At 30.0% G+C, this 12,169-nt stretch overlaps 1 protein-coding gene across 1 annotated transcript in view; it reads right to left on the bottom strand.

The window, feature by feature from the left end:
* Positions 1 to 3,398: 3,398 nt before the first annotated feature.
* LOC110282665 (uncharacterized) overlaps positions 3,399 to 12,169 on the bottom strand; it is a 17,687-nt gene continuing 8,916 nt past the window's right edge. The window contains exons 2-4 of the mRNA XM_071183717.1: positions 9,003 to 9,176; positions 6,671 to 6,783; positions 3,399 to 5,307 (exon numbers count right to left, since the gene is read on the bottom strand). Of these exons, the coding sequence (XP_071039818.1) occupies positions 5,245 to 5,307; positions 6,671 to 6,783; positions 9,003 to 9,176 (350 nt within the window). The 3' untranslated portion in view covers positions 3,399 to 5,244. The remainder of the gene's footprint in view (positions 5,308 to 6,670; positions 6,784 to 9,002; positions 9,177 to 12,169) is intronic.

Genomic DNA, 12,169 nt, shown 5'->3' with positions numbered 1-12,169 from the left:
AAAATCTTGGACCTACCTTTTTCAAAAGCAGTAACTTGTTTCAAATACAATTTTTTAAGATTTATTTATCCAAAGATAGTAATATATCCTTATAATTTATTTTTAAAAAAATGCTCAGACTCTATTTTTGAAAGTTTTGATTCAAAATTATATCAAATATTTTGCACCATTAGAAGTAAAATAAGGAGAATGATATTTTACTAAGAAAATATTTTTTTTTTTTTTAATCTTGTGTTATTTTTTTAACATGTTTTTAAATAAGTAGTTGTATAAAAAAAATGTAACTTCTTTTCATTTTTTTCCTTGCAATCCCATGTATATTGATGGTATTATTATGAAATTGAATTTAGAGTTATATAAGTCTTGGAGATTTCACAAAGGTGCCATAAAACAAATTCTAGGAAATAAGAAACTTAAAGTAATAACATTTTTACTATTGCTCTGCTAACTTTGAGTTTTAGTAAAACTGTTCCTGCTTTATGCTTACTCAATTTATGTACTGAAAATATTTATTACGCATTATTGAAATAATTTGTTTATTAAGCTTCTTTAAGAAATTTATTTTAAACCAAATAATAATCAAATTCAAAAGCGTAATTATTTTTTTCAAATATTTCTAAATGGATAAAAAAGACTGATGCCCAATCTTTGTTTCTCTTTGGACAGATAAATCACTTGGTATGATCCTGTTTTCTTACATAAAAGTCTCTTTCGTTGACATAAACATAAAATAAGTAAAAGTTATGTTTTTGGGTAAGTTATTTCTTTATCTCTAGTTTTAACTTTACCTGAACAGGAAATATTAGTTAGCATTTAATAATGTGTGTTCATTCTAAGATTACTAAATAACTTGATATAAGTACTTTTTTTCTTCTACATTATTTATTAAAAGGAAGAATTTATTTTTTTTTTTTTTTTTTTTTTTTTTTTTTTTTTNGTTGGGTATAAATATTCATAAAAAATCAAAATTTAAAACATGTAATGTTGATAACGATTTATTAGCATTAACAAAATTAAACTTTTTATATAAGGAAAATTACTACTGTTCCTTTGCAATATCAATAGATGAATGGTTCTTTAATAGCCATTTTATCAAAAAGCAATTATGAAGCTATTTTTGTTTGTAATTTCATAGGGCTATGACCTTCCACTATTGATCCATAACTCAGTTTGTAGGTTGCTTTCTCACTCAACAATCCACCAGGAAAATATTTACTCAAATTTTCCCAAGTATCTCGACAGTTAAATGAAATATTACAATAAATAAATTTAATTCCATATAACTTTTTGTATATGATTGATTAATTTTTATAAAATAACCTTTTATCTAATTTTGATAGATACAGAAAATATTTGAAATGATTCCATTTGTTTTTAAACTTCACAACAGCATGAAGAAAGTCATGCTGAGTGCTTAGAATAATTTTTTTTTTTTTGTTCCTTTAAAATGTTATTGAAATAAATTTAGACTATTAGTTATCTTTCTTGAAATGTTATTTTGAAATAGAATTTCGATAAAGATTCGTTCTTAAATATTCTTAGTTCAAAAAATACCTTTCTAAACATAGAGGAGAAACATCCAAATACTGTGCCAAAGAATATTACAAACTAAAATGACTTCACATTGTTACTTAATGTGTGTGCTATATAGTTTTATTTACCCTAAGTTCTATTTTTTCATTAAAAGTTATTTATTCAGGAAATTTATTTATTTCATATTTAGAAATGAAAAAGAATGTCTTATATCTAATATTTATTTTTAAAAAAAACAAACACTTATCATAGAAATGTATTTCATTGCATACTTAACGCAATACAGTTTGTTAACTACTCTGTAAGTTAAATGTGAAGTTGTAATTGATATCTACTTTTGCAATAATATTTATAATAAATAAGTTCAACTTCAAATAGATTCGCAATTATTTCCTACGTATCAATATCAATTGTTTAAGCACAGAATTAAATGAATAATTGCTTACTGTGTTTTAAATTATAATATTTATTTGAAAAATTTTTATTTATATAACTTTTCTTAAAATATTTTTCTTATTTTTAAAGAGGTTTCATAATGTTAGCTATTTGTACATTAATCCATAATTCTCAAATGTGTGTATGATATATTTATTGAGTTCTCAAAACTCCATTTACTTGTTTTATATATATCGTTGATTTTTATTAGATTTTTATATTTGTTTCCTCAAAACTGCCTTGAAGCCTTTTTTTATTTTTATTTTTTCATTTTTACTTAAACTGTTAATATGGCATTTATTTTAAAAATTCTTCTAACGTTAAGTATTTTGTTCCAAAACTTTTTACTATCCCATGTATTTTTTACTTTTGGTACAAAGGTATGCCCAGTGGCTGGGTAGGTTTTGATGGTCTCCACTAAAACAATGTGTTGGATTTCCAAAAGTTTTCTTCAACACAGAGACTATGGAAAAAATTCTGTGCCTTCCATAAATAGTCGCATATAGAGGAGGTGGCTACACAGAGGTGGTCTTCCTTGAAGGTTTCATTGTATTTGATTTATAGTATTGGATTATGAATAAACAGTTAAAACAAAATAAGAAATATCACAAAAGCACCAAATACTTNTCATTTAGAGAACAAATAGGACATAGAAGGAACTGTAGTCAACGAAAAAAAGTGACATTGATATTGACACACTGCTTATTCTGCATTTAAGAAAATTAATTCTTTTCGATGATAACAGTTAATATTCAGTTTAATATTGAAATATATGAAATCAAAGCATTCTTGGTTTTGCGAAGCAAACCAAGCAAGAATTGCGAAGCAATTCTCCGGGGGTTGGCGAGCGTTAGCGAGCAGGGGGCGGAGCCCTCTAGTATAAGAAATAATAGAAGTAGTTATTTACTAAGTTACTTCATTAAAGGAGTGCTGTTTCATTAGTCTTCGGAAGATCGGTCTGTTACATACAAAAAAAAAACTACTTTAAGTCATCTCAGTGTAAAAAAGAAATGAAGAATATCCTAAAAACTTTGAGTGCAACTTTCTGTTTTTTTTTTAAAACTTATTATGAGTTAAATACATTTAAACGAGGTCTATGGGAGATAAGTTTGAAGTAAAGTCATAAATATTTTTCTTGAAATCCACACAGCACCATTTTCAAATCAAGTATCTACACAAATACAAAATATTTACTCATTTCTAAACTGAAAGAAACATTTCCTTATACACAAAAATTCCTTATTATTCAGTTAAACTTAGCAGAACTTGGGAACCTTCTTGAGTTAGCCATTAAAAGATTAATTTAGTTTGGATGCTCATGTCAATACGAAACAGAAAGGTGGCTTTTTTAAAATTGAAATTGGTAAGGTATGAATGGAAGTAAAGGCGAATAAACCTTTCGCACAAATGTTTAATGATTAATAACACAATGAAACTGGCAGTCAGGTTTTATTAAATAAACAATGCAAACTCCAGACATTCAGTTTTAGATGAAAATAACAAAACTTAAATAAACAATTCATACTTTTCCTATAAAGATAGCAATTTAACCTTTATTTTGAATGTATTTTCATTTATGTGAAAAAAATAGTCTTGTGCAGCTAACAAACTATGATGAAATGCAAACCCTTGATGCTTTAGCAAAGGGTAACTTTGCTATTCATACTATGTCTAAGTCGTCAGATTAGATAAATCAAATTCTGATAAATTGCAATAAAAGGAAAATTAACTATCAAGACCAGTTAATTTAATGGGGGAGGGGACTGATGAGCATTATCTGAAAAATGGACAAACATGTTGTTTTCCAATATTTTCAAAAGAACCTGGATGAATTGAAGAAAATCTATAGACTCATTGGAAACATTAAAAAATGTTGCTTTCACTGTGGAAAAGTAGATGCTAAAATTCAAATAACTGTAAGATTCCTTTTTTTTTTTTTGTAAAATTTCATAAATTTTCCATGCAGAAAAAGTAACTTGGAATCTCGTGATAGGTATTTGCAGGAATTCATGAAACTTGCACGGAAAAATTCTGACCTTCTATTTCAAAGGGACATCCTGATAAGAAATATTCCTTTTGAATTCTACTACCTACTTTTTCATCTTGAAATATTTTAAGGCATCCTCTTTTAACTTCCTGTGGGGGTGTGGTCTGCTCATGGGGAACAATTTCAAACATTGAGACATAGAAAGCTATTAGTGAAAATTTTAGAATAAGGCCATGCAACATAAAAATTGCAGCTATCCTTAACACTGTATCTTAAGTAGATAGAGAACTTTTCAATAGTATTTTATGCATGCTAGAAATACGGTGATATCCCATTTTAACAGATAAGTTGGGTGCAGCAGACCATAACAGAGATCTCTCATTTAGCTGACAAGTTAGAAGTCACAACTACTTCTTAAAATAATAAAAGAATTCACATTGACTGAAATCTGCATTAAGCAAACGTTTATTCGAATTCAAAAGCCAAATGAATCCTGAATGTAGAAAAAGTATGTTTACTTTTTATTATATTTTGGAGGTATGTATTTTAATTCTTCAAAATACCATAATTGTGAAATGAATATATTGATCTGTTCTGATGTCAAATTTAAATGCTCGCAATTTTGGTATCAATCCAGTTCTCTTAATCATTTTATCTGTTCATTACAATCCATATTCTAGAATAGAGAAGGTTGAAATTCTTGAATTGGGCCTTTTATTTAAAATTATTATTTTGTCCACTCCTAAATCATTTATTAGAATTTTTGAAGATCACTTATTGTAGAGTAAAAAGTTTTAGTATGATTTGTTATCAAATCATTGGAGACATGCTAGCAGATGTAAACTAAAAGTTGATCAAGTAAAAAACAATTACTATTATTATATAAATACTAGTCATTAAGCGTTATTTTAAACATTGACCCATAAATTTGCCCTCATTAACGAGAGATCACTGTCTTGATCACATATTTGACTACCATTTTGTATAAATGTTGCGACATTGAACTTAAAACTTGTCAGTCAGAGGAAGAAATAAATGGAAAAAAATTGTAGTGAAAAACGAAAAATAATGTTGTAACTATACAAACAATATACATTTTTGTTTTAAATTTTTAAAAAGAAAAAGACTATTGTTACAATAATTATAGGAATTTAAGAATAACACCTAATTTGCCCATGACTGCTTCAAGATCCTTGTGATGATGTGGAATCCTGTTCCTTGTATGAGTGATATCTGACCTTGTTTTCACACGTTAGGTTAAGAAGATTTCATATGAGTTTTTTTTTTCTTCAGTTAATGACAGCTGACCTTGAAGTTTGAGGATTATCCAATTGAGCCAATCTCTCTTTTTCCTGTAATTAAGTATCGGATTTTAACTTAACACGCAATTCATAAAAAAAATATTGTTTTAAACAGGTGAAATAAAATATATTATAAAAAGATCTAGTTTTATTGCTAAAAGACAACAACGCTAAATACGACTTAGAATATTGGAGAGACAGTTTAAACTTTGGTAAAATAGAGTTTGAAATAGTTAATGTTAAAGGTTCACCAGCCCCCCCCCCTTTTTTTTTAACATAAAATGTCTGTGACATTTGTTATAATGCAAATTTAGTAAACTTCTAATATACTTTTTTTTTGTGAGTTTATCAGCGAATGAGTGTGAATTTCCTTTGTAATAACTCTGGACTTCTTAAAAATTTTAATTTATTGTAAAATTTGTAAGGAAAACGATATAAGAAGCAGCAAAATTTAAATAACAAGTGGTATCGATATCAGCAAATTGTATTGAGATCTTATAATGACTCTTTGCTTCAGACTGAAGAAGTATATGGCGTTATATGTGCGAAATATGAGGTTAGTGTTCTGGGATAGCCATGGTTGGCAAGGCGCTGGACTTACGTTCGTGAGGATGGTAGTTCGAATCCAGCCGACTGAAGACTCCCCGTGTCTCTACCCCGTCCCCGACTACAACAATCGTGACTGGTGCACGTTAAATCTGTCAGGTCACAAAGTCCTCCGTGTTCCCATAACAAATTATACCTCTGGGGGTACTGAATTGCAGATTGACCGTTCTCTGGTTCAGGTCATAATTACGATCTGTGGATGAATGGGTCCGCCCTATAAGCGGGTGTGATGTATGGTTGAAGTAACAATCGAATTCTTGGCCATAGATGGTGCCACTGGAAAACAAGAACAATAGCAGCCCTTGCCTTAATGGCCTACAACAACAATGTTAGTGAAGAAATTACTCAATCCAAAAGAGGTTTTTTTTTTTTTCAATATTGAAATTTTGAAGGAAAATCGGGTGTTTCAACACATGCACTGTTTTTTTTTGTTTTTTTCCTTTATAAATTTTCTTTCGTTTGATTTTTAAGATTAGAACAAATAAAAGTAATTGAACCTACAAACATTCGTACAACACATTTTTCTTTGCTATAGAACTCAAATTTAAAGTTTTGACAAAATTTGTCATTGAAATCCTTTTAACCACTATCTACCATCATTTACTTGAAACATAGTTGTTTATAATTATAGGATGATTTGATATGCATATTAAACTACCTTAGCATGCAATACTCTCTGAACATTGTAAAAAAATTTATTTTATTCTTTTGTTTAAATAACATCTTACTCAGTTGGAATGATTGAGATGAATTGAACAGACATTTAGTTACTGTTAGTGCTTAAAATATCAGAAAAATATATAGATACCTTCAAAGCATTCTGATACCACTGCGCTGTCAGGTAGAGTTGAATACTCACGACTAAACATATTCCACCAAAAACAGCTGATGAAAAATAATTCTCCCCGTGAAGCTCAAAAGCTATCACAAAGAAAAATCTTTACGTTAAACAAAATATTTTTTTTATGCTTAATCATAATAAATAGGAATAATGACCATAAAACAAAAAAGGAGTTGAGAGGCTAGATACCTGATAAATATAAAACGGATATTTTCTGTACTTCCTTTGTCATTAGTGATTTGACCGATTTCGATATTATTCGTTGCGGGTGGTAATTCAATGTCGTGACTATAGCTTTAGTGCTGGCGCAGTAATCGTGGATGAGAAAATTTCAACAAACCTATTGCAGCTTATCACCGAGTTTAGGATATCGAAATTGAGCCAGCCACAAGAACGCATTTCCATGTCATGTAATCTTTTTTCCCAAAAAATTTGAACCTATGTAAACTTCATTTCAAACAACATTATATTGATAGCATTTTTTTTTTCAAGCGGCGCGTTCAATAACAACTTATTTCAACTTTTATGTTTCAATAATAAAATTCTCAAAAATTCACACTGCCAAAATATGCATAAAAAAACATTCGAAAAGGTATCTTTTTGTATCAATATTAACATTAACCGATTTGAATAAACTGTGTAAAAATACCACGAACGAATTTCGAATTCTGCGCATATAATCCTATGTTTTTTTAGTAAGAACAGTCAATATCACAGTTTGAAAAATGTTGTAAACAATAATTTTTTAATTGCTTGAAAAGAAGAAAAAAAAGAAACGGGTACTTGGATATTAGTAGTACTGCATTTATTTTAGGAAAGCGATTATGTTTAAAGATTGCTTTAGTTCTTCTAGTTGATTAAAGTGAAACCTGCACTTTAATCAACTAGAGCAGGGATGGGGAAACTACGGCCCGCGGGCCAACTGTGGCCCGCCGGAAGATTTTATCCGGCCCGTGGACAGAATTTTAACTAGCTGATCAGTGGCGAATATATCTACTTTGTTTAAAGCTATTTTTGTTCTTTCTTTTTTAACAAAGTACTGATGACCTTTCCACTTTCTCTATTTTTGTTCTACAAAACATAAATTAATTAAAATAGTTAGCACAAACAGCTTTAACTGGTAAAATGTTGAAAGCAAAAGTTCTTTATTGAATAGCTGTAGATTAGCTCCAACTAGTATTTGTCTTTCTCGAGGAGCAGACATATGGAATCTAATATAGGTGAATTGTACTTCACATGAGGCTGACTACGCGTTTTAAGTTCCAACGAACGGATTTTTCTGTCGGCTCGAGCTCTAACATATTTTACTGCGTATGGAAAGGTTGCACACATCACACATACAACGTCATTGTAAATAATGGTGAAATTATTAAATGTATAAAATGGCTACTGCCTTTTTGAGTTATTTGTAAACATTTTTTATGCCAAAATGGCAACTAAAAATCGCAAAGTTGATGTAGTGTGACATGCACTCAATGATGAATTGACTTTATTTTATTTCAGAAGTTTTTACTCGGCCCACCAAACTTTTTTTTCTAGATTTTTGGCCCACGACCAAAAAAGTTTGCCCTTCCCTGAGCTAGAGTATATTATTCTTAGATTCTACTTACAGCTAGAGTATGCATGTAGAGTATTGTAAAGTAATAGTTATTCCAGCACTAAGAGTTCCCTAGCAATTAAAATAAATTATAAAATTTTTTAACATGGATGGTTGAGTGTGCAAAGCTAAGCACAGTCGGCGCTAGGGGTTAAAATTCGTTGTAAGACACTTACATTTCTAATCAGATACCTTTCAAGGAATAAATTGAAAGAAAAAAAATTGTGCAAAATATAAAAATTAGTAAGGAACACAGAAGAACAAATTAAAAAATTCACAAAATTCGTAAAGACATTTATGTAATAAAATTCATAAAGATAAACAAAATAAGAATCATAGGGCATATTTTCCGTTTAGAAACTATTATCCCAATTTTCGAACATAAACCAATTGGAAGAGAATTGCCAATTGGAATTGCTAGAGAACGTCCAAAACTTTGATGGCTGAACTCCAAAACGCGAATTTAAAACAAATAGGGTTTTGTTCTGGTAAGATCGGGTGACAAAGAGAACTGAACGGAGAAATATTTTGAAAGAAAACTCCTTCAAAATATTTCTCTATGCTAAGGCACACCCCGGGCTATTGTGCCAATGATGAATAAATAAGGAAACTGCATTCATATAATTCTCCACTGGTAAACATGGGGGAATTCGAATCATTTTTCTATCCTTAAATGGCATATAATTTTTTTAAAAATCTTACCTTGTTTTTTGAAAAATGCTAATATTGTGAATACACCAAGTGAGATTCCAGAAGATACACTCATTATCATGCCAAGGATTTTTAAACCTTCCAAAGTACCAGTGTCGTGCACTTTTTCAAGTTTCGATAGCAAGTGAGTCACGAACAGCGATGCAGTACCGACGGATAAGCAAGCTTGATGGGAGGAAAAAAATAATTTCACATTTACTTTTCAGAAATTGAAATGGTTTGAGAATGAAAAAAGCAAGTCAATTTAGTGCTTTTGTCGTAAAAATGTTGTTGTTTCTAATCCCCCTCCCTAGAGATCTAACCCAGGACTCCTCAACTTTTTTTTTTTATCGCCTCGGACCTGTCAACGTTTGATATTTTTTTCGCGACCCTTTGAGGGAGGGCGGACGTCGATTGTTTACATTTCAGATGGTTTTGATTTTATAATTTTAGTGCAATTGTATTTAAACACGCCTTCAAAACAAAATGCATTACCTTCCAATAAGGTGAACCGGGTTCAAATCCCAGAGATGATTGGTGGATACGAATTCCGGACTCGGCTCGCACCAACCACAGAGCTGACGTAAAAATATCCTCATTTTTAGGCGGATCATCATGGGTTAGAGTCCCCTTGCAGTTTTGCTAACCGTGTGATGTTTTCGTGGCTTTCCTGTCCATGTAACGCAAATCCGGGTTAGTTCCATCAAAAAGTCCACCACGAAAGCGCATTTCTCTCAATACTTGATCAAGGAGTTCCCTAGTCATCTGGATTGGGTTTAAAATTGCAAGGCTTTCAATGGACAAGAGACATACCTAAAGCCGCATCAATATATACCGCGTATGTAATTTTATTCTATTTTATAACCGTCGTTGAACAACCGACCCGATATTTAATTTTCGACTACCAATGTTCAACTCCGTAGCCTTGCAATTTTGAACCGAATCCAGAAGACAAGGAGACTCCAGGATCAAGTATTGATAGAAATTTGCCTTCGTGATTCGATAGAAAAATTTGATTCGTTTTTAAAATTTTGGCTTTAGTTTGCTGCCAACGATGAGTGTGTTCCGCACAAAACTCAAATGCTGAAAGGTTATACAATGAGGACAAAATATTCTAATTTATGTATAAAATAATATCATATTGATATATTTGGTGATTGTTAAAACTGTACCCAATACTGAGTAATTTTAAAACCGATACTGTGGAAATAAGTTCTCTTACATGCCCTTGAAAGGAGTATGAACCGGATAAAATTACTTGATAGTGGTAATTTTTGACTATCATGCCCCCCCCCCCCAAAAAAAAAGTCCTTTTTATTTTTACCCTACTACAATCTCTGCTCTTGACAATGCCAAAGAAAGTACATTTTTTAATTTCATATGTACTATTCAGAAGATTTATTCTTCATTAGAAGAAATTAAGCAGTTCTTAGCATTTTTATTTTACTATAAATTTATTCCAAAGTTCATAATTTTGAATTTTCTAATAATATTAAACACTAATATGCCTTATGAATTTTTAACAATGTAAAATAGCAATTTGTGAATAAAAATGGACTTAATCAAGGTATAAATTGTTCTTTTGAACTCATAAATAATTTCTGGGTACATTATTTAGCAATAAATTTATTACAAAATCGATAATTCAAAATTGTAGCACGTATACTTTGAAGACCAAATGCCAAATTTTGGTCATCAAAGGTTTTGTTAATAGTTTTATATTTGATAAAAAAAATGAATAAATAAATAAAAAAATACAAATCCCTGAGAGAGTTTCTGCCCAAATTCTGTGTATATTAATAATTTGTAATGTTAATTTTGTTGCCAAATGGCTAAATGATAATTAGTTTACACACACAGGCAGTCAAAGCATACATTCTTAATGTAAAGTAACATAATTTTTAACATTCAAAACTTTAAATAATTTACTGAACAAAGGCAAAATGGTAGCTTGTTTAGGAAACAAAGCAATGATCTATAGTCCATTCATTGTTTGCACTCTAATTTTCACTCAACGAGGAGTAATGGCGGGCAACAATGCTCAAATATAAGGTTTTTCAATGTAGGGGAATTAGTAAGTTAGTTTCTGTTATCACGCTATGTGGTAAATACATTCGGAAATTTCAATTAAATTTTATTTGGTAAAGTATTTGCATTTCACTAATCTATGTAATTCAAGAAAGAGTAAACAATGTTCAGTTAATGTTTTCAATGTTTAGAATAGTTCAGATAATGCTTTCAATGATTAGAATAGTTCAGATAATGCTTTCAATGCTTAGAATAGTTCAAAAGAATCTGAACATTTCTTATAAAAATGTCGGAAGTAACTTTCCTAATTTTCAAACTGATGTCGTAATATGTAAAATATTATAACCCAGAAAATCACGAAATAATTTTAGATTTTTTCCAAAAGCACTTTTAAAATTAAAAAAAAAAAAAAAAAAATTATATTCTAAGTGTCCTTGATAGAATCTTTTTCTTAAAAAAAATAATTTTTCTTTTAATTTTTTATTAGACTAGGTAAAGTAGAGTGGTTGAATATTAAGTTCATTGACAAAAGTATTTACGCGAACAAGTGAAGGCAAGGTAAATTTTTTGGGGGATTTACAAATTATTTCACAGCAATTCGCCATCGCAACGCTCGAATCTGAAGAGGAGCCCTGTTCTATGTCTTGACACTTCTCCTTTCCCTCGCCTTCTTTTCTCAGTTTTATAGGAATGTATTTACGATATTTTCCATTTCCTTAATATTTTTCATATTTAAATATCACAAATATTTCTACATCGCTTTATTCTATAATTATGTTCAATGTAGTTTTCAATTCCATATAGTTTCCTTAACTAAAAAGTTTTTAATCTATTTGAAAATCAAGAGAGAAACTGACGTACTTCCTCCTCCTATGATTCTCCACACGCTAATGGTGAAAGCATGCGAAGTGTTAGAGTTCTGCTCTATGCCACCTATAGCCAATTTCGATCACCAATAGTTGCGCAGTATTTGACATTTAATTTTTATGCATTTGATATATAACGAGAAAATAACTTCTACTTTATATAAAAATCTGATTCCTTGTATCCAAAATCTTAAACCTACTATTTACAGATGATTTTACTGACATGACAACTAATTCATTGCAGCATAATAGTAAGATTGAAATTTATCTTGCATACATCGAAAA

Source organism: Parasteatoda tepidariorum, chromosome 7, assembly GCF_043381705.1.
Source record: "Parasteatoda tepidariorum isolate YZ-2023 chromosome 7, CAS_Ptep_4.0, whole genome shotgun sequence".
Taxonomy (NCBI): Eukaryota; Metazoa; Arthropoda; class Arachnida; order Araneae; family Theridiidae; genus Parasteatoda; species Parasteatoda tepidariorum.
Note: the sequence above shows the minus strand (reverse complement) of the source record. Positions and strands in the feature narration are given on the sequence as shown.